Source organism: Acipenser ruthenus, chromosome 1 (genome assembly GCF_902713425.1).
Source record: "Acipenser ruthenus chromosome 1, fAciRut3.2 maternal haplotype, whole genome shotgun sequence".
NCBI lineage: Eukaryota > Metazoa > Chordata > Actinopteri > Acipenseriformes > Acipenseridae > Acipenser > Acipenser ruthenus.
In genome coordinates, this window is record NC_081189.1 from 60,180,131 (window position 1) to 60,202,712 (window position 22,582).

General features: G+C 38.7%; 1 protein-coding gene across 2 annotated transcripts in view; it reads right to left on the reverse strand.

Annotated features, from left to right (window-relative positions):
* Window positions 1-2,469: 2,469 nt before the first annotated feature.
* dlc1 (DLC1 Rho GTPase activating protein) overlaps window positions 2,470-22,582 on the reverse strand; it is a 172,600-nt gene continuing 152,487 nt past the window's right edge. For both annotated transcript variants that reach the window (XM_059026878.1, XM_034034084.3), the window contains 13 exons: window positions 21,198-21,269; window positions 20,018-20,099; window positions 17,778-17,841; window positions 13,662-15,058; window positions 13,109-13,288; window positions 11,256-11,415; window positions 10,894-11,092; window positions 9,289-9,502; window positions 6,672-6,786; window positions 5,996-6,217; window positions 5,271-5,488; window positions 4,670-4,843; window positions 2,470-3,546 (listed from right to left, as the gene is read on the reverse strand). In XM_059026878.1, coding sequence (XP_058882861.1) covers window positions 3,444-3,546; window positions 4,670-4,843; window positions 5,271-5,488; window positions 5,996-6,217; window positions 6,672-6,786; window positions 9,289-9,502; window positions 10,894-11,092; window positions 11,256-11,415; window positions 13,109-13,288; window positions 13,662-15,058; window positions 17,778-17,841; window positions 20,018-20,099; window positions 21,198-21,269 — 3,200 coding nt within the window. In that variant the 3' untranslated portion in view covers window positions 2,470-3,443. The remainder of the gene's footprint in view (window positions 3,547-4,669; window positions 4,844-5,270; window positions 5,489-5,995; window positions 6,218-6,671; window positions 6,787-9,288; window positions 9,503-10,893; window positions 11,093-11,255; window positions 11,416-13,108; window positions 13,289-13,661; window positions 15,059-17,777; window positions 17,842-20,017; window positions 20,100-21,197; window positions 21,270-22,582) is intronic.

A 22,582-nucleotide genomic window follows, 5' to 3' on the forward strand; every position in this document is an offset into this window, starting at 1 on the left:
TAGCACTTGTTGCACAGTGAAATAACCACAAAGAGTATTGCATTTGTTTTACACATTTAATAGTGCACTTAATGGTTATGATCTGTACAGACATACAGTAGAACAAGATAAACATTTCATTTCTATTTCGTAAATTTCTGATTTACAATAAACTGATGAGAGGTACAAAAAATCCAATGCATATCTGGGAGGTATAAATACTTTTAAATAAATGTCATTGTCATGCTTGATCTTTATTTGGCAGTATACAGTTAATGTAGACAATTACAATACAATGGTATATACAGCAGTTAAAATCTGCAAATAAAATTTACCAAAATATATCAGTTTCCAAGTATGAGAAATGCATACATTTAAAAATTATAAAAAAAACACTTCATTAAAGATATGTTAAGTAACACTGATCATGGTACAGTAAATATTCTACATTTTCCTTCTTAAATTGCATTCATCCACTACCATCTCCACACTCACATGTGTAAACAGGATATTGAAACATCACTGCATCTACCTTTTTATCTCTACAGTAAAACCTGTACAAAAGACCACCTTTATAAAAGGACCAATTTATTAAAATCTTTAGTACCCATTCTACAAGACTTCCAAAGTGATTCTAGAGTGAAAAACAGTAAAATACTACAATCTTAAAAGAACTCTAAGGATTGCTTACTTGTTTAATTTTTAATTATGGGTTTGGCATATATATATATATATATATATATATATATATATATATATATATATATATATATATACACACACAGTACTGTGCAAAAGTTTTAGGCAGGTGTGAAAAAATGCTGTAAAGTAAGAATGCTTTCAAAAATAGACATGTTAATAGTTTATATTTATCAATTAACAAAATGCAAAGTGAGTGAACAGAAGAAAAATCTACATCAAATCAATATTTGGTGTGACCACCCTTTGCCTTCAAAACAGCATCAATTCTTCTAGGTACACCTGCACCTGAAGGAACTCGGCAGGTAGGTTGTCCCAAACATCTTGGAGAACTAACCACAGTTCTTCTGTGGATTTAGGCAGCCTCAGTTGCTTCTCTCTCTTCATGTAATCCCAGACAGACTCGATGATGTTGAGATCAGGGCTCTGTGGGGGCCATACCATCACTTCCAGGACTCCTTGTTCTTCTTTACGCTGAAGATAGTTCTTAATGACTTTCGCTGTATGTTTGGGGTTGTTGTCATGCTGTAGAATAAATTTGGGGCCAATCAGATGCCTCCCTGATGGTATTGCATGATGGATAAGTATCTGCCTGTACTTCTCACCATTGAGGAGACCATTAATTCTGACCAAATCCCCAACTCCATTTGCAGAAATGCAGCCCAAAACTTGCAAGGAACCTCCACCATGCTTCACTGTTGCCTGCAGACACTCATTCGTGTACCGCTCTCCAGCCCTTCGGCGAACAAACTGCCTTCTGCTACAGCCAAATATTTCAAATTTTGACTCATCAGTCCAGAGCACCTGCTGCCATTTTTCTGCACCCCAGTTCCTGTGTTTTCGTGCATAGTTGAGTCGCTAGGCCTTGTTTCCACGTCGGAGGTATGGCTTTTTGGCCGCAAGTTTTCCATGAAGGCCACTTCTGACCAGACTTCTCCGGACAGTAGATGGGTGTACCAGGGTCCCACTGTTTTCTGCCAATTCTGAGCTGATGGCACTGCTGGACATCTTCCGATTGCGAAGGGAACTAAGCATGATGTGTCTTTCATCTGCTGCAGTAAGTTTCCTTGGCCGACCACTGCGTCTACGGTCCTCAACGTTGCCCGTTTCTTTGTGCTTCTTCAAAAGAGCTTGGACAGCACATCTGGAAACCCCTGTCTGCCTTGAAATTTCTGCCTGGGAGAGACCTTGCTGATGCAGTATAACTACCTTGTGTCTTGTTGCTGTGCTCAGTCTTGCCATGGTGTATGACTTTTGACAGTAAACTGTCTTCAGCAACCTCACCTTGTTAGCTGAGTTTGGCTGTTCCTCACCCAGTTTTATTCCTCCTACACAGCTGTTTCTGTTTCAGTTAATGATTGTGTTTCAACCTACATATTGAATTGATGATCATTAGCACCTGTTTGGTATAATTGTTTAATCATACACCTGACTATATGCCTACAAAATCCCTGACCTTGTGCAAGTGTACCTAGAAGAATTGATGCTGTTTTGAAGGCAAAGGGTGGTCACACCAAATATGGATTTGATTTAGATTTTCCTTCTGTTCACTCACTTTGCATTTTGTTAATTGATAAATATAAACTATTAACATGTCTATTTTTGAAAGCATTCTTACTTTACAGCATTTTTTCACACCTGCCTAAAACTGTTGACACGTACTCTGTGTATATATATATATATATATAATAATATATATATATATATATATATATATATATATATATAATATATATATATATATATATATATATAATATATATATATATATATATATATATATATATATATATATATATATATATATATATAAAATGCGCTGTCCTTGAAATGCACCTACTGCTAGCCAAGCTCCTAAAAAACAGCAGCAACAAAATATTTGTTCAAAACACAGGACTAGTATAAAAGTTGACACCAGTAATGTGATCTATAACCTACTATTTTCATTTGACCTCAGACAGGTCAGTACAGAAAGACAGAAGAGTTATGTTTATTGTTGTCAACGTAAACCTACTAAAATCTTTGAAAATACATGCACACGCTCAAAAGATGGTTGTTGGTTGTTATTTGGTCCGTCTGGTAGTCAACAATCACAGGTCCAACTGTACTGCAACTCTGAGCCATCAATTTCACCTACTGGTGTACCAGCCACCACACTTTACCACACACCGATACATCACTCTGAAAAACAATACATGCAATTTGATCCATTCATCTATTCTCCTACCAAGAACATTCTATGAACTTCTAAGTACACAAAGGGCATTATACACCACACTCCATGACAGTCGCTACAACACTGATTACATTAAAAAAAATATTTTCACATGAGAGTGTATTCAAAATAAAATGGTAAATACAATAAAATTGATTTGTCCACAACATATTTGTGCTTCCCAGAAGCAATAGTAGCCCTTTGTCAAATTAAGTGATTTCAGAGCACCCTAAACAGCCAAGATTCAGGTCTATTCCAGTCAGGACCTGCACCGTCCTGTTTCTCAAACAAAGCAGCATAAAAAAAACAAAATATTTAAAAAAAAAAAAAAGATATTGCCACAGTTCAGTTTCTTCCTGTCAGAATTTAGTGTACAATATATATATAAATAAATTAAAATTGCAGGGCAAGTCAACCAAAGCTTCTCATCATCAGCAGAGGGCTATTTTAAGTTTAGACAATATTGGGTGTATTCAAGATGGCATTGGCAGAAATGTTGTGTAAAATTCAAATCGCTATAATAAACAAAAACAGTCTTGTGGTTGTAGAATTATTTTTCAAGTGAACGATTGTTAAAGGAGTCCCGTATTCTAACCACTTCTGCTGCACACAACTGTCCAAACATCTTACTGTACCACTCTGGAATACGACCCCTGCAAACAGAAAAAAAAAATGACATCAAAATGCAGCTTAAATCTATTAACTATCAATGCAGCGATTAAAATGGCCTGAGTACTTTAAAGATAAAGAACATAACCAAATAGCAGGGTATTACTTAGGTTTGATATTTTCTAGTCAGTTGATATATAAACCTAGATTTTCCAATAATTTATATGCACACCAGAAATTGCCTGCTCCAGAAAACAGACTTGGCAATACAAGAGTGCTCTCGAGAAAGGAAACAGGCTTAATATCAATGTGTCTGCCACCACACTGAAAGCATGTTGGGTTAGACAGGGGAGGTGCAGGCAGATGCCTCGAAGGTCAGGCAATGGAGCCAAACTCTTTCTAGATGTATTGCCGACGTTAAAGATTGACACACACGTATATGGTCACTCTCAGAAGTAGAAGCTAGGCATTTGCTCTTAGCAGACTCCATTGCTATTAAATTTGAAAATTACAAAAAAATAGCTATTAAAACATTTATTAACTGGCCCTATCCAATTTCAAAAACCAGACATGCAATTTGTAATGTACTACAGGATACATATTAAAATAAAAATAGGGAAGCACAGACACTCCTCACATTTCTAAATATAAACAGTTATTTCATCATAACGAAAAAAAAAAATCATATAAACACACACTGTCAACATCCCAGTCTGTACGCACGGGATGCCACCTCCGCAGTGAAGTCAGTTCTTTTGTCTTAATAAAAAGTCTGCGCTGTGTAACTATACATCAAAAATGAAAATCATTTTCTGTTGAAACAAAGCTGGAAACAATATTGATCATTTGAAAATAAAGGAGAAATGCAGGCGTAGCTCTGTCGTGAATAAAGGTTGTCAAAAAGCACTTTTTTGACTTGTTCAGCAACGATGTGGCAAAGCAAAATTGATTAAAGAAAAAAACAACAAAAAACAAAGCTTGAGGATCTGATGAACTTGGTGTCAAACTTTTCATGTCGGGTTGATTTGGAATAAAAGCTCAGTTTGGGATTCTTACATGTTGGATTAAGATTTGGTGCATTTTGAAATGATTTGTGTCCTGTACTGTATCAAACAGCTGGCTGAGCTGGGATTTCAAGTCCCCAGTGGGGGGGCATGGATTACACACCTGCAGTCTATCCGGGATATGTAGGACAGTTTGGATTTTGCTGAGCCGCAGGGCTCTATTAGGTATCGGCATGTTAACACATTGACTCTGACCCCCATCACTGGAGCAGCATCATGGTCCACAGAGGTAGCAACTAGTGCACATGCTCTCTTTGGCAAATCTGTTGTCCAGGTCCTGTGAATAAACAAAAATAGAAACAATTAAAAACGCAAATAAAGCAGACAAATAATTAAAAAAATTTTTTTTTTTTTTTAAATTATATATTCCTTTGCTCAAACATAATTGTGTTTTTTGTAACGCGAAAATTCTGAAGTATAATACAAGCAATAAAATAGAGGTAGGTACCTCCGGTCTTGGATGGCCATTCCACCCCAAGATTAGGAGGTATAATTAAAAAGACTAAGTACTTTAGGACCTGGTCAGCGGTCATTGGTTAAATGTAATTATGGCTATTCCAGAACAAAAAAAAAGTTGCCTACTCCTGCAATAGAAAATCTAAACACCCGAGGCATACAAAACAAATCATAGGCTATGCAATTTTGAAATGTGATGCACTGTACTCTCCCTGGGAAGCAAAGCGAGTTATTAAAAAGGTCCTTACCTCAGCACTACATGATCCCGGGTGGGATGCGGAGCCATGCTGGTCAGGATGTACTGGTAGATTTCAGTCTGGTTATCCAAACTCTCAATTACTTTTGAATCCAAAAGATCGTCATCCCACCGATACTGTTCTCGAAGCACTCGATTCAACACTTCTTCTGGAGCAGCTGGCACTTCAACAGTGGCTTTCCACAGTCTGAGAGGAGAGCCGTCACACACCTAGCAATAGAACAGAAAAAACAATTGGTAAAGACAAAGAATCGAAATCCTTTAAGAGCTGCTCTATTAGTCTTAAGTGTTGCACTTAATTCCTGTTTGAAATTTGATGTTAATTGCATACAAACTGGTATCACCCATTTGCTAACAATGCAATGGGTTCCATCAAACAATTAACAGTTTAGTGCTTAAACTCAATCATTCCAGACTGCAGAGTATCAAAGGTGAACACGCACCTAAATGGTTTCAAAATTACAAATAACTGCACACATTTTCAAAAGCGTGATACTGGTACCCCATACAAGAATAGTTATGCTCTGCACCGCTAGGAATTGTCAATGTTTTTGTTTATGGAGAGCAGCTGTCTTAATTAGCACTTTATGAATGCATCAGACACCACATACTTTGCAATGTACAAAATTTATAACTCAGGATTGAGTCAGAAGAAGCAGCGGGGGTCTACCAGAGCAGTCATTATCATTGCAGTGTTAATATGAAAACCCAAAGTACCTTTTTATAGGACAGTTCTGCCTGCTCTGAAGTTGAACAGCTGTCCCAGCCTTTAAACTTTTCCTTAGCTTCCTTTAGAAGGCCATCAATACACTCCTGCAGATAGGCCTTGTATCCGGAAGATTGCTCTTTGTTATTATTACCCACCAGCTCTTCAAGCTTCGGGGGCTGCAGACCTTGCTCCATGTACGAGTTTCTGCAGCTGCTCATTTCCTCAGGAATCTGAAATAGAACATTAAAAAAACACACACACACATTTAGCAACTTCCAAATCCATTGAAAGAAAACAAAATTACACAATTTCAAAAAATGGTCATGCTACAATACGTTCAATTACTTAATTTTTTGAAAGCTGTTTTACTTAGACGTTATGAGAATAATACAACCCCTGTAGTTTGATCTTATTTGCATGCACTTTTTACAGCAGGGTGGGACAGTGGGAGTGAAAGTAGTAGTGACATGGCCCAGGGCCTCAATGTAAAAAAAGAAAAAAAGTGGAGGAGCACACAAAATAATGTAATTACAGGTAGTTCTGTTACGCTCAAATTAAAGCAAAACTGCTCATTACAAATACAATAAAATTAAAATCTATTGTAATGATGCAGCAAATGTACTGCGCAGAAACAATATTGCCTGGTTAAACTGCATGCAGCAGAAATATGAACTAAAAACACACCTGAAACAGTTTTTTGCACTCAGCAATCATGTGGGCCAGGCCATGGGTGGCAGCAAGGTTTTCATTCAGGTCCTTTTGGTCTGGTTTGCCAAGGCTGTGTTTTCTTTGCCTCACCCTAGATAAAAAAGGAGGAACAATGGCTTAATTAACCCGTAATTACATGTAAACAAAGGTCCCCCATGTCTAGGCATTATGCAGGAATTTGTAAACCAATGCAACATAAAACAGAGCAAACATCTGCATAGAAATGAACTGGCTCAAAGGCTAAAATTGTTCCAGGGAGTAGATCAAAGGGTTGGCTTTAATATATGCTTTAGGTACATTATTTCAATTGTAAATAAAATGCAAACGGATTAAACAAAACACACACGCTGCATTGATAGTTAATGGGCTTTATCAGCGACTGTCCCAATAAATATGCTGAATAGTCCTATTAAAAAAGCCCAGTGTTTCAGAACACTATACAAAAGTTAGGATTTCTCATTTGTTAAACCATCAGCTCCAAGATATTGACAAATAAATTTAACTGGATGACTAGATATCCAGATATTACTGTATGGTGGCATAAGAGGGAGGCAGAGTTGGGGATAACACGTTACTGTTATAATATTACTTTTGACAATAACGAGGTAATATAACACGTTAGATTTTTTATGGGCACTGATAATTATTAGTTTATGCAAAAAACAAACAAGTTTGTCTCGCTACATTTCTCTGTTGTACACCTACATTGGTGGTCTTGTCCTTTTTTTAAGCCAAAGTACATTTCAGCTCAGTTGTAATAAAACAAACTGCTTTTAATTGTACTTTACAGATGCAACCTCAGTCACTGTTTCTAATCTGTGCTCCGGGTCACAGCACCATACGATGTCAAACCGGAAGCACTAACAACTTGGCTTACGGCAGTGCCTTGAATACCATGACTGTCCTGAAGTTAAACATAACTGCTATTTACCCTGAACAGAGCAGCTTTCATACAAGCTTTCTCGGCACAGAGGTCTTAGTTTAGTTTTTATCTGGCTAATTGTGTGTGTGTGTGTGTGTGTGCACAAATCAGGTTAACTGGCTTGAGTACAGAGCTCCCGACAGGTATACAAACAGCTTCCTTCAGTAACCGAAGCTCCTTTTGATGTGCTACAACAAGGACTATTTAGATTTCTAAATAAAATGTTTAAAATAGTTTAACAATGTACACGTTGAAGAACTCAAATTGCATGCAAATACTAGTTTAATTGATGCATATTATATATATATATATGTGTACGTACAAAATGCATGCGTGTATATTACATTAAGTAATTTATCTAACAGTGTTATGTAGTCAGTCCCCCCTCCCCCAACTAACGCTCACTATACTCCTATAAGAAGCCGCTACAGTCTTTTTTGTTTTGTTTTTACTCCTTATGTATACATTACAGTAAAAGTCTGAATCTCGCTTTTGCGCATTGTATGGCACTGTGCAACCAAGTGCCACAAGAGTCTGCAATAAGTAAGTCAATATATCTATTCAGTGTCTGTCTGTGGCATTGTGTCAAAACCAAAGTGTGATTTTCTGTTGAAAACACAAAAGGTCCTAAATTATTTAATTTGCATTTAACAGAATGTCATTTCTCAAACTGATACATATTTGGAGTACAATATCCATCAACACCATTGTGAATTGTTTTATATGCAAATTTACCAGAATGTTGGTTGTTCTACATAAGTGGATCACAATATTGTTCAGTACCATGTTGAATTAGTTTAAAATGCTCAATAGTGAATCACTCTAAGCTCATGAATGACTACTTTGTGAATGGAAAATGTGTGTACAGAAATAAATAGTTTGACATTGATGTTTTTTGTTAAAGGAAAATTTATGCAGAAATAAATTTGTCGACATTAATAATTATTTTGTTAACTGACAATTTATATGCAGGAATAAATACATTTCATGATATACCTGCATTTACTAAGAAGCTTCAACAAATCATAAGATTAACTGCAACTGTCAGAAAAGCAATCCATTTGTTCATAATTTTGACCATTTACCTCCTTATTTGGTAAATGTTGACATTTACCGGTAAAACTTAATATAGACCTGATTCTGACTTATCCTAATATATACCGGTATATTGAAAAGATATACATAGCTGTACTTCCACAAAGCCGCATGTATTGTAATGATTACAATTTACTATATCCAACACAACGCACTACTTTTTTATTAAGTAATAAAGTAAGGACATTATATAACTTTTTCTGAAGAAACAAGTAACATTTTTTCAGTAACATGCCCAACACTGGAGGGGGGCCACATGTAATCGTACCCGAGATAAAACAGTATACTTCATTCATGATAAAGTAGTGTCTCCCTGCCCAGTACTTGTTCTGACAAATGTAAAATAAAAAGACGACAAGACAACACACCGCTGGCTTAATTTTTTTAAACTTTAAATCTATGTTAAGAAATACCCCACTTAATTTGGGTTAACAGAGTGTCACCCCACATATTTTTCCATGGCTGTGGATGTTTTGCACACTACTTGGGGGGGGGGGGGTAACACTGCTTTTAACTGCAATTTAAGCCACCGCAGTAAGTATTTGCTAAGGCTATTTACAGTAAACCGAGGTATACCTTGGAGAGGAGGTCTCCCTCTTGAGGCTATTGAGGTGGAATAGGGAGGGTGCCAGGCACACCGCTAGGTTGTTGTTTGTCATTTGGTTCTCTTTCACAGCGGCAGTCACGTCACTGAGAAAATAGAGCAGAGTCTGTAACACCTCTCTGTTCTCATCCGGCAAGAGCATGAAGGCTGCCTTGATGGCTTGGAGGCGCTGGTCCTTGGGCACATCTGTACAACAATATGGAGCAAACATTTTAATTCCTGTTCACTTGTGCAATATAGCATTTGGTCACCAACTAAGTAAATCTGGAACAGTCATACAAAACAAAAGATAAATGAACTTAAGGCCCCCCCCCCCTTCAAAATAGGCCCTATATCTACTGTATAAATGTAATATGTGGCAGATTTAACTACAGGTTTTAGAAAGATGTGTGTGCGTGTGTTTTTTGTAAGCATAACCAATGTTAAAAAGGTGACAAATGGAAAATGATGACTAAACTAGCATTTCATATGGTCTTATGAAAGCCTCTGGACAGGCATTTCCTGCCTATTTTATGCAACTTTAACCCTTTGCGGTCCATTGTCGGACCTGGTCCGACATTGCAATTATTCCTATCTGGTCCATTGTCGGACCCTGTCCGACATCATCAAAAAAACGCAAAAAACGTGTTTCAAGTCGTTTTTTCTCCAGAAAAAGAAAACCGAGAAAACCATTCAATGGCCGAGTGGGAGCAACAGGAGCCGAGACAAGCCAATAAAAAAAAGGCGTATCTCATGAATAGTCATACCTGCCCCTAGCATCCCATATGGCCGGTCATAAGGAAACAAGCTGGCTGATACTGCATCAGTGCACAGAGACTATCATGGACATTTGCAGAGTTTCTTTGAGATGTTATAGTAATAAAATAATGACTTGGATTGCATTATTGAGGAGTTTGTTGATAAAACGAGTGATCAGGAGATGATTGATCGGTATGTACGACTATTATTATTATTATTATTTATTTCTTAGCATATGTGAAAGCGATAGCGAACGAAAGGGTGGGGCAGGGCTGGAGATGCCTAGTGAGTGCTTTGTTGATATGCAGGGCCTTTTAAACCCATTTGACTGTGAAAAAAAAAATACTTTTAAACAGCGCGTCTAAATGAACTGCGCGTGTGAAAATAAATTGGACCTGACGCGCCTGACGCGCACTTAATAAATGGACTGCAAAGGGTTAAACATCTTTTAGCAACTTTGATTTCAAACAGTACACATTAAAAGGTCACACTGGTCATAAGCTTTTGTAAGGATGAGAAGAAAAAAAAAAACATGAGCTTAGCACATGATTGTTGTAACTGCAGTGGCCTGCTCTGTTTTACAAGACCCAGATGGGAAAAATATCTTGACCAGAACATAAAAAAATCCAAACATTACAAATAGATGATTCACTGGTCGATCCTGCTTTGTTCTCGAGTCATGTTTGAAATGGTCTATGACCCAGGTACTCAATTCAAGATAGCCTTAAAATAAAAATCCTACTTAACCACAAGATATCTATGATCCATCTCATTGTTCCATTTCCTCCAAAAATAAAAATGGTTTACTCTGGAGAAGACCGGACTACAGGAGTACTTACACTGATATATTTGAAGGAACGTTTCTGAAAGCTTGCTGGTCAACAGTGGCTCTGGCAAATCCCGGAAGTACTGTTTTACCATATCAGCTACATCAAATGCAGACTGTCCCTCGTAGCTAATACTGTTAGTACAGCTTTCATTCATCTGTCTCAATGCCTGAATCCTAGACTTAACTCCAGATTTTCTGAAGAGCCCAACCTGTGGAAGACAGCAGGATTAGATTTGAGCCAAGCAGTTGGTATTTACTCACTGAATCTTCAACAAAATCCCAACAGTGGAATTCTGGAATTCAAAGATCCACATGACAAAATACTGTACATCACACTAATAAAAAGGTCCTGTAATGGACGTTTCCCCTCACCTGGTCCAGGCACTGGCTGCGGAGATAGCGCATTGCTTGCTGGATGCACTGGGGAAGAGGTTGGCCTGTTCGCTGCACATTTACTTGAAGTGGGACTCCGAAAACATTCCTGTCCTTGTAATCTGGGGCCTTTATCCGCTTCATAAACTTTGGTACAGCCCTGTGAAAATTAAAAAAAAGAACACAAAGTCTGAAAACGAGACACTGCAGTAATGCTGTTTGATACAGGTCTTCTTTATTTCTATATTGCCAAAAACAACTTCTGACAGATCTTGTACATTGGCAGGAACCACAGTTTAACTTCACTATGGTGACATTTATAGACTGCACACAGAAATACCCTGCTGACTATCATATAGCCAAGTCTTGTGGAGCCGTGGGTGGGGAATGAGGATCTGAAGCTGTCTGATGTGTCTACTATGGGTCTCTCAAAGACCAGCTATTAAAATGCTTAAGCTCTGTAAGTTGGGTCTGCAGCCTGAAGACAGAATGCACATCAGACAATGGGGGTTGGGGAGCGTTGAACCAGCACATTGTGATAGGCCGAATGCCTGGTTCTATTTACAGCAACAGGGAACTGATGTGATGCATCAGATCAAGTCAAGGAATTCAGTTACAAACCCATCTCCACCTCATGTATGAGACTATGTTATTGTCAGTTTTAAGACGACGTGTGCACATGTTCTATAATTTATACTCTAGTTCAGTTGAGAGAGGCATCCATCTGGAGTGTCTGTGCAGAGATTTTAACCCAATAATTTCTACTGCAAGGAAGTCGTGAGCTCTAGCCTTACACTCCAAGTGTCCAGCTTCAACCAGTAAATCAGGGCAGCAGTGTGGAGTAGTGGTTAGGGCTCTGGACTCTTGACCGGAGGGTCGTGGGTTCAATCCCCAGTGGGGGACACTGCTGCTGTACCCCTGAGCAAGGTACTTTACCTAGATTGCTCCAGTAAAAACCCAACTGTATAAATGGGTAATTGTATGTAAAAATAATGTGGTATCTTGTAACAATTGTAAGTCGCCCTGGATAAGGGCGTCTGCTAAGAAATAAATAATAATAATAATAATAAAATCAATGGCAAAAGACCAGTGCACACACACTTTCAATTATTTTAGCAAAATGCTTATTTGTATGCTCGTTTTAGCTTTTGCCATAGCAACTCAAATAGACCCCAGACTGCAATAAAAGGGAACAGCAGTGAGTATTTAGAAAGTGTTCATAATGCTTGGTTTGTAAGAAACGGCACTGGAATTTAAAAAGAACACATTATGATTATTGCTGAGCATCTGAAGCATGTAGGAACCACCATCAATACTTAGTTATGTCAGTACCAAACAAGCGGCTTCTGTATTTAACCTGGCTCACATAAGAACTAGCTTTGAGCAGTAGGTGCTTTGAAGCTGGAGGTGAAACTCACTGGGGACTCGGGAGTGGGTGGGATTAATTTCTTTAACCTGCCAAATTACAGAGGCCCCAGCTGGGTGTAAAATATCTGTAAATAAGAGGTTTTCCATTACAGTATCTTGGCAATTACAGTAATGGAATAACCAACACCTGCATTAGCTAATTGGCCCCTGCTGGACATTACTAAACAAGAGAGCTACCCAGGTCATGGAACAAATGTGTTATTTTATTATCTAGGATAATTCTAGTCATGTTAGTAAATGCTGAAATTAAGATTAAATTAAGTTGGACTTGTACAAAATTGTCCCACAGCATACACATAGCACTCTATTGATGCTTTCTCCTGTGTCAGCCAAAAAAAAAAAAAAAAAAGTGAACTATTACAAACATCTAAATAACCTGTTTAGGGTCAAGGTTACAGAAAACAGCCTTGCATTGACACACTCACCAGCTGAAACCATGTTTATTCGTGGGCGTATATTTCTCCAGTAGGGCTGTGAGCTTCAACAGGGAGTATTTCTGAAGGAGATTCATCTGCATTACAGACTGGCAGTTAATTTGTAGCAGCAATGAGGACAGACTTGGCCTGTGTGAGCTCTGGAAACTGTGCCATCTCAACTTCTGAGGTCTGTGTAATAGAAAAAAAAAAACAGATATTAAGTCTAAGCATCGTTTCTGATTTGATAATTGGTAAAAGTACAATTCCAATAACGTGAGTACAGTAATGTAACACCTGCTGAGCATCAGCATTTAAAAAATGTGTTCTCAAGTGCCGATTTAGGTTGGCTGAATTGGAAATCCTGTGCCCTCAAATTCCTCCGGCATATTAAGCTTCAGTAACATACAATACAGTACATTCCTGTGCATGACTAAATACTGCAGCAATACTTTTCATAATAATGAAAGAGATCTGTTGGAACGTGCAATATTTCCACTATGTGATTTAAGCTAGGGAAAAGAAATGTATTGTGTGTGGAAGAAATTGCAAACAAATTATCAACCTGCTTGATCTTGTCAGGGAGGCGCCTACACCAGAGTCCCTGCGCTGGCGGCTGGACAGAGCCTCTTGTTCGTTGAGGGAGTTGCCTGTGCTGTCCAAGTCACTGCCGTTCTCCACCTCACTGCCGTTCTCCACCTCCTCCAGGTGGTTTTGTAGCGGGGACGACGGGCAGGGTGAGACGGAGTCAAGGGCAGAGTCCGAATCCCCCTCCTCGCAGGCCTGCTCCGACCACTCGTTCACAAACCTCTGAAGGCCCCTTACATGATGCAGAATGTCATCCAGCTTGGGGTAGGGGGCATCCTCCCCATCCAAGAGCAGCGAGCAGGGCACGTTGTCGTATATGCTGAGCCGGTTATCCAGGGAGGTGGCAGAGTTCCGACGATTCTGGCCACCGCAGATAGAGCCTTTGGAGCTGTCGTCACTGCTCTCCCGTCTCAGTCTACTATGAGGACTGCTGTTGCAAAGTGCTTTGGGGAAGGTGCCTGGCTTGTGGTCCTCTGGGATAAAGAAGATCACGTCTTCCTTGACTGCCGCCTGGTTGCGGAGGTTCTGTTCAGCCACGTCACAGCTGGCGGGCAGCAACTGCTCATGATGTTGCAGCTGCTTCTGACTGAAGGGGTCAAATCCCTCCAGGTACATGCCACCTCGTTTATTGTTGTTATAAGCAGTGCTGTGGCTGCGGGCTCTGGTCACAGGACTGGGAGTGCTCACTGTGCTGCTGCCAGCCTCCGATTGGCTGCTGCTGCTGCTGCTCATCTGTGTGGAATAGGAAATGCTCCTGTTGCGTGGGAGGCTGCTGTGGTGGCCGTTGAGCCTGGAGATCTCCACACAGTTGAGGCTCCTGAGCTTTTCCTCATCAATCCCTTCCCGCAACACGGGTCCGCTAATCACCAACTTAGATGTCACCTTTTTTTTCTTGGTAGGCGAGCTCTTCAGTCGTAGACTCTCCATCCTCTTAAGAAAGCTCTTAGCCTTCGACCTGGTGCTCTTCCCTCCTGGCTTGGTATCATACTGAAAGCCTGAATTCTCCTTGGGGGAAGGAATGTCTTCAGAGAATGAATCTTCATTGTCCACAGAGTTTCCTGAGGAGCAGAGGCTGATCACAGATCTGGTTCTATTGGCGCCCATGCCTGCGCTCTGCAGTCCAGCTCCCTGGCTCCCCGTGCTGCTGCCAACACTGTGGAGAGAGCCCACCTCTGGCTGCTCGCTCAGGTCAGTGAGGACACTTTCACTGCTCAACCCTACTTTCAGCAGCGGCTCCTCCAGGGGGAAGGAGCCAGGGTTGTCAGTCAAAGCAAACACATCCAGCTCCTCCAGCCTGGACCACCTCTTGCTGTCCCTCTGAAAGGTCCATTTGCCACTGATGGCACAAGGCTCATCTTCATCAGAGTCTTCACTCTACATCAAAAGAAAAACAAATATTGTCAGCAAGCCCCTTTTCTTAAAAAAAAGAACCTATTTCATCATGTATACAATTAAAAGGCAGCTTCTGATACTACCACTAAAAACAAACAGTTAAACCACAAATACAAGGAATAATTACAGCAAAAGAAAGGTCACAAAACAAGCAATTATCACTTTATTAACCTTCAATGAAGTTGCTTTCACTTTTTTTTCAGTACAATTTCATGTTTACAGAACATTGTTGATTTTGATTATCTTGCAAGGGTTTGTCTAGCCCTTTAAATAATGGCAGATACTGTATATACATATAATGAAAAAAAAGATAAAAGCCAATACAAAACTATATTTCATAGTTCAGTCTTATCAATGTATAAGCGCCTCTAGCTGTACTGCAAAGTTAATATTTTACATCCTGGTACTTAAACTATACAGACTGTTCTTTTAAACAGATATTACAATAAGCAGCTATTGTTTCTGTTGGTTTTCTGTATCACCACTGGCTCCTGTGTGTCTCTAAAGCCCCTTTCACATACAGATGCCGCTACTGAGCCAAAATTATTTAAAATACCCATTCACACAGCACAAAATTGCACAATCTATGACAGCATAATACCATCATAACCCTTTCACACAGCCAAAGGGATAATGCGAGTACAACTTTAAAACCTGTCCGTCAACAGATCATTTTCATGGTAACAGGGAGTCGCCCATAAATTACAGCATCACACACCATCCCTCTATTTTTGAGTTCACCTCCTCATCAGCCCGTAAAATTAACAATTCCTTAACTTATTCCAGACTCCAATTACTACCTCGTTCTTGATCAGCCATTGTATCTGAAAAAAATGAAAGCATGCAACACCAACAACAAAAATCCCAACACGTCCGGCATACCAGTCACGTGGGATGTTGACTTTCAATCCATGCCCACTATAGTGCTTCAGCGCCAGCATAGCCTTTCACACAGAAGTTGAGACAGTTCAGAGACGGCATAAAATATGACGGCTCTGTGACAGTATAGGCAATTCACACAGACCAAAATTCTGCATAAGTGCCTGTTCTGAGCCATCATAACTCGCCTGTGTGAAAGGGAGATTATTAATTTATCACTGCAGAAGATGCCCCAGAGGTAGCAGGAAATTCCAATCTCGCTCCCAAAGTTGAAATAGAATCGGTTGGTGCTCGGAATCCATTCAGACCAGCTTCATACCTATTTTCTTTTTCTAAGGGACCTTGTGCTTAGACCCCCTTATTTTATGTTAATTAATAACTAATCTTGCAACAGGAAGACGGGCTCCAATTTAGAGAAACCGCTTCCACATCATAGCTTTGGAAGTCTTCTCACTGTGACTAATGACATGGTGACAAAGGTCTATACATTTTATTGCGATTTACTGGCTCCAGGCTGCCCCCCTGTCGCCAGCCAGAGACAACCTTGGATGGATATCCTATGAAGTCTGTTCCATAGCAAACCGCCTCAACTCAAAAAAGTGCTTTGAAACTTTGTTTCATCTATACCCAATTAAAAGGAGACGATGTATCCTAAACTTATTTATTTTTTTAAAATCACATAGCGATCTGATTGAAGAAACCCATTTTTTGTTTGAATTCTATTAATTTGATACATAATAAAAACCACCATAACTGAATTAGTTAAGCATACATACAGTTTCACCATCACAGACAGATTCATCAATTTAAACTTACTACACTTTAGTATTGTTATCTTAATCACATCACATCACATGCTTGCACCCTGCCTTTGATCCCAATGAAAAGTCACTCTATTGCACAAGTAATCAATATTCATACATATTGTATGTATATGTTTTTATCACAAATCTATCACAGACCTTGACAGATGTCTGACTGTTTCATACCATGAAGCCAAGGAATGAAAAGAAGTCTGCTTTGTTTCATGCAGGCACACATTCCAAGGTAGGGTATGGTTTTACTAGACAAAGTACTACAAACAAATAGCCACCCCTTTCCTTATCTGAGGTGTCAACAGGAACCATTGTTACTCCTTTGGATCTATTCATCTAAAACCTCATTTTTGCAGGCGAGGAACACAAAAGCAGCAAATGGAATGTCAAATAAAAGAAATTTACCAGTTGAAGCATTATTGCCAATTATAATACAGTACAAGGGAGCCTGCAGAGGCACTAACAACCTACAAAGGGATTATCGATTTGAATTCACAATTACCCCTCAGAAGCATTACTGTTATTGTGCACACTTCTGCTCAATTCTTTTATACAAACATATCTTGATAATCCTTAAATCCCAGTAGAGTTCTACTGCAAAGTAAAGCCCTAAATAGGATTTGCCACCACTACACATCACCTACCTGCCCACTTTAATTCAAGGCTCATCCTGTATAACAGCCCACAATTAAACAATTAGCTCACCCAATCCCTTTAAAAGGAAAAAATGAATATTTGCATATTATACATTCAAAATCTAGAATTATGATGGTTAAACACTACCACATAATGCTACAATTATTTGGCTCATGGCTGTAATTACATTATATCCATTATATACAAAATAACTTAACCAACAAAAAAAAAAAAAAACTAAAAACACAGAAATTGAAGAAAAGCATACAACTACAGTAACTTGGATGAGTTACAGCTACACTATATTGAGAAGACAGAACACTGAAAGCATAAAAAAAGAGGCATGATGTTTAAATGTTAGAAGAACTTACCCTTTTTCTTTGTGGACTGATTTCTAGCTTCATCACAGCACATTTGTTGAGGGTGTTCAACCGCCTGTGAACCAGACACAAGAAACTTGATTAACATTCTAACAAAGTTTTCTTGTGTGTTTAATAAGCCTGTTACAGGCTTAGAGGGGTTATGGGACATTGTAGGCCATGAGTCTCTCCATATATAATAACCTTATTATAAAAAGTACATGCTCTACTTTAACACACAAATAAATGCTCACCTGAAGAAACTCAGTCCGCAATCACATAAAACATATTCTTTAAAACAGAGCTTTCAAAAACATAAACGTTTCCAGACTACCATGTGGCAGGACTCTATCTAGTCTACTATGACAGACGGCTCCATTGACCCAAGTTCAAAACTGCACTGTGCAGGGAGCAACATCTCCTCACCTTCCATGACCTGTAACTTCTCTGCCTGTGCTGCAAACCCCGAGGTGTATGTCACTACACCCACTGCGCAGGATTTGGTTTCACATCAGTCAGTGCGCATAACCTTCCCTCTCTTGGGATTTTACAGTATCCTGGCCTTTGAGCTAAGTACCTACTCCTCCTGTCACGTTTGATCTGCCGCTGTCCTGTCGCACGCAATTACATTCCTTAAAACCAACCTGCTTTCTTTGATGTAGGAGGGGTAAACAGTTCTGACCCGAGCATGTTCGATTGAAGAATTGTTCAAATAGTACTAGCATTTAAATAATATATCGTGACAGGACAAAACCCTTAGATAACACTGATGCCTATTTTGATAGAGATAACCTCTTTCTTTTTTTTGAAGAAAGTAAACACAAGAGCTGTGAGGCAGGTTAGGTTTTATTTCACCGAAAGCAATTGTTGGTTAATGGATGAGGGTAGGCACAAAGATAAAAATTCCCTATCTACATGATTACCCACAAAAAAAATTACATTTTCGTTGAGCATGTCCTCTTTGTAAAGGTAATCGTGTTTTTAATCTTGTATGCTTAAAAAAAATAAACGTCCTGGTACCAATTAAATAATCTTTCTCAAAGCACCACACGAAATGAATTCACACATTACAGCCCATTTCATTCTCTCTTCTTCTATATAAATGGTAAAACATCACTGGTTTAACAGTATGCCCAGCCATAGAGAGGAGTATCTTGATACACAGGTTTTTGTACTACGATAGACTAGAGTACAATTTTCTTTATTAAAAAAGTTAATTATTTTCAGTAGCAAAACACAATGTTAGAATTAAACTGAATATCATTTGTAAGACAAAAGTTTTTATATATCATTACATCTTGCCATTGGATTTTAAAGCTGCTCTAATTTACACCAGATTTAACAGAAAATCTTTATGAGTTATGCAACATAAATTATCTTTGTGTTAATCCAACCTCATGTAGTCAAAAACATGATTTTGTTTAAGTATGGATTAAAATCTAGCAATAGGATACCCGATTAAATTGAATTTTCTGAACTCTAAAGATGACCCCTGGTAATGAGACATTTAACAGTCATTGTGAGTTGTAAATCTTAAGTGTTGACATTTTGACTGGCAAGTACAGTGAAGGGCCACATCTTTTCACATTCTTTCCAGCAGTGGTATTTGTCAAACTGAACACACAGTTTAGACAATCTACTGTGCAATACTCATTATGGGAACATAATGCTGCATTTGTATTTAACTTGACTGGCTAATGTATAATCTTTCCTGAGATAGTATGAAAACTGTATATTTAAGTCTTTCTGACTAGGAATGTTTGTTTCTCAGTTTCCAAGAATCAGTAGGAAAATCGCAAGCCAACCCAGTGAAGGTACTAAGTTCACTGCAATTGTAAATTAAACAACGCAATACTCATATGAAATCATTAAAAGGTGCAGTCACCTAATGCCTGCTCATTATGGGAATTTAAATGATTTTGGAAAGCAAAAAAGGAGAAAGCTCTATAGGACACCACACACCTCAACATTTCACTGCAAATTGGGCTGCTACTGTTCTATGTAGTAGTTCAAGTGTTACTCCCAGTGTGAAATGTCTTAGTGGAATGTTATAACTTCTCAGAAGTTATGACATTCCCTAACCCTAACTACTCCTTGTGATTTATTGGTTGTGGCCTAAATACAAATAAGCAAAACTTAGCATCTAGATAAAATAAATGGTTTTATCCAATGAGTAAGAAGTCTGCATAATGGAAAAAAGTAATAATTTATTTGAGAAATGGAAAAAAAAAGTGCTATTGATTTTTGCCTACCTGCATAAAGCCTCAATGGCATCTCGATCCAGAAAATCATGGTCTCTGGTTACAGATGCAATTTCAATGGGAAACAGGGAATCTGAAAAAGGGGGGAAAATCACGATGGGTGGGTAAATCAGAAAAGACAATTCCCAGAGGTTTTCTTCTTCAAAGCAAGCATCTGTCTGCCATCTAAGAAACAGATGACTTGCCCATTAAAGAAAAACAGCACAGAAAAGTCCAGAGAAATTCCATCCTCTACATGCCCAGGGATGGGAGTACAGATGTCATGAGAGTTCATTTTAGCAGAACAAAAAGGTCGTGGAAAAAAAAAATAAAAAAGTGCGACAAAACCGAGATGAAAGACAGATGTAGAACTGAAACCACAGCAAGCAGGGATCAAAGCATTTGAAGGACACTGGGGGGAAAAAAAAACTGTTCAGGTTATAAAACAAACAAGTCAAGTCCAATAAAACACCCATTAAACCTGATTTAGAAAAAAATGTAATTAAGACCAATATATTCCTCTGGATACTGAATTCTAGGGCCATCCACCTCATTCATCATATTAAAACATCACAACCACTAGATGTGTAGTTATCTGTCTAATCTTCTTCTGCAGGTTCATATCAGTTACAGTTCAAACAATAACGTGATTACCTTTCTCAAATTTCTAGGGGATCAAATAGCCTGTGTTGTCAAAAATACTTGAACATGTTTCCAGACAAAATGTTTCCTTGTGTATGCTGAATGTTTCCCGGAGTAGAGCAGGGTCCTACTTTGAGAAACATTTTGCCTTTAGCCAATCAGGAGAGACTCTATGAGCATAAGCCATCGATCATGTGACTATGCAAGATGGTGACTTCTACAGAAGGCATGGTTTGGAATCCTACTACAATCAGTCGTTTTATACTTTAATTATATGCACACAGATGCACTGTAGTGTCATTTTGGGTTATTGGTGGTCCTCAAAAGTGCCTGGATCCATACAAACAAAATTGCGTTAACTTAAGTGTAGTTCATTTAACAGATGATGGTATGCTCTTGTCTTCTCACCATTTAGAATCCACTCCCTGTTCCTGTGCCTCCCCCTTATTTCACAGTGTTAGTGTAAATGCAGCACCTCACCAATACAGAATTAATTCTCCATACTAAATTGGCTTTAACAGCAGCTGCTGTCAGGGGTGCATGGCCTTACCTTCATAGAGCTGCGCATACTGTGGGAACCCTGCTGCCCGTAGCCAATCACATGCCTCCTTGGCCTCAATTTCTGAAAGTAAAGAGAAACAAGACAACCTACTGTTACTTATTTGCATAGCAGGAATGCACAGTAAATCCTGTGCTATAGCAACCTACAAACATTTTAGAAAGCAACACTGTAGAGATGCTTTATGTTATTGGAGCCTCAGTAATTTTAGTGCTGGTCTGGTATGTTTTAAAACAACTTGAGGACTAGACCGAGTAGTATTGCAGTAGTATTTTACAACAAAAAAAAATCATAATGAAACAGAATGAGGAACTGATAAGACATTTGGCAGAAACTGAAGCTTTCTAAAGAAATGGTCAGGTAATAGTTTAAACAGAGTTGTGATTTAACTGGCATTCTTGTCACAAGACAGATCTTAGTCAGGATAATCTATTGACAAATGCCTCAAGGGTCGACATTTCAAATACCAACATATTTGGTTTATTCCATCTTGACCCAGGAATAAACAGACTGTCTTAAGACAATGGTTTAACACTGTGCAGTTGGCACTTCTGGAATGAAAGCTATAAGACAGCTCCCTTTTAATAAGTTGTTTAAATCTCAAAAAGAACCTGTACTATTAATATATTTACAATGGTAGAAGAAATTAGTAAGCCAATTGTAGGGCCCTGTGTAAAAGCAAACAATGCAACTCATTTGCATTCAACCCTGACATCATCAGGTTTAGCCAATGTCAACTACACAGTTTCACAGGTTCAAGGCACATGCTGAATATAAGAATGTGCTCATCAACACATGGATCATGTTAACAGGTGGCAAGTAGTCCTGGATTCCAATGTCTACCGAGGCTTATCTGCATTCAGCTCTCCTGATGGAGCAGAACGCAGAGACTAACAGACATAAAACCACTAGAAAGTCTTTCCACTGGATGGTTAACCAATGTTAGTACCTTTGGCTATTAGTACCTACTAGTTTTAAATAAAAAAATTCCACCTAGTACCTGAATAACGTAATTTGACAGTTTTCTTGTCATAACATAAAATAACCTGTATGTGATGTTGAATTTAAATGCTCCAGTGCAAGACAAAATAGAACAAAACAAATACATCCCATTGTAGAGATTGTACACAAATACAGTCCACACTAACCCTCAAAGCATAATTCAGAGTTGTACATTCTTTTTGTTTGTAGGCAACAACACAGCCGTGAACTTACAGCTTTCCGCTAACATACCGTTTCTAGGAATCTAACCTCTAGGCAAACAACTGCAATAAAAGCCACATAATGACAGAGAAGTATCTGTGCAAAACATGTTTAACTCACCCTAGGATTACAGGGCTGCCTAGACAGAAGAAGATGAAGATGATGAAGAAGAA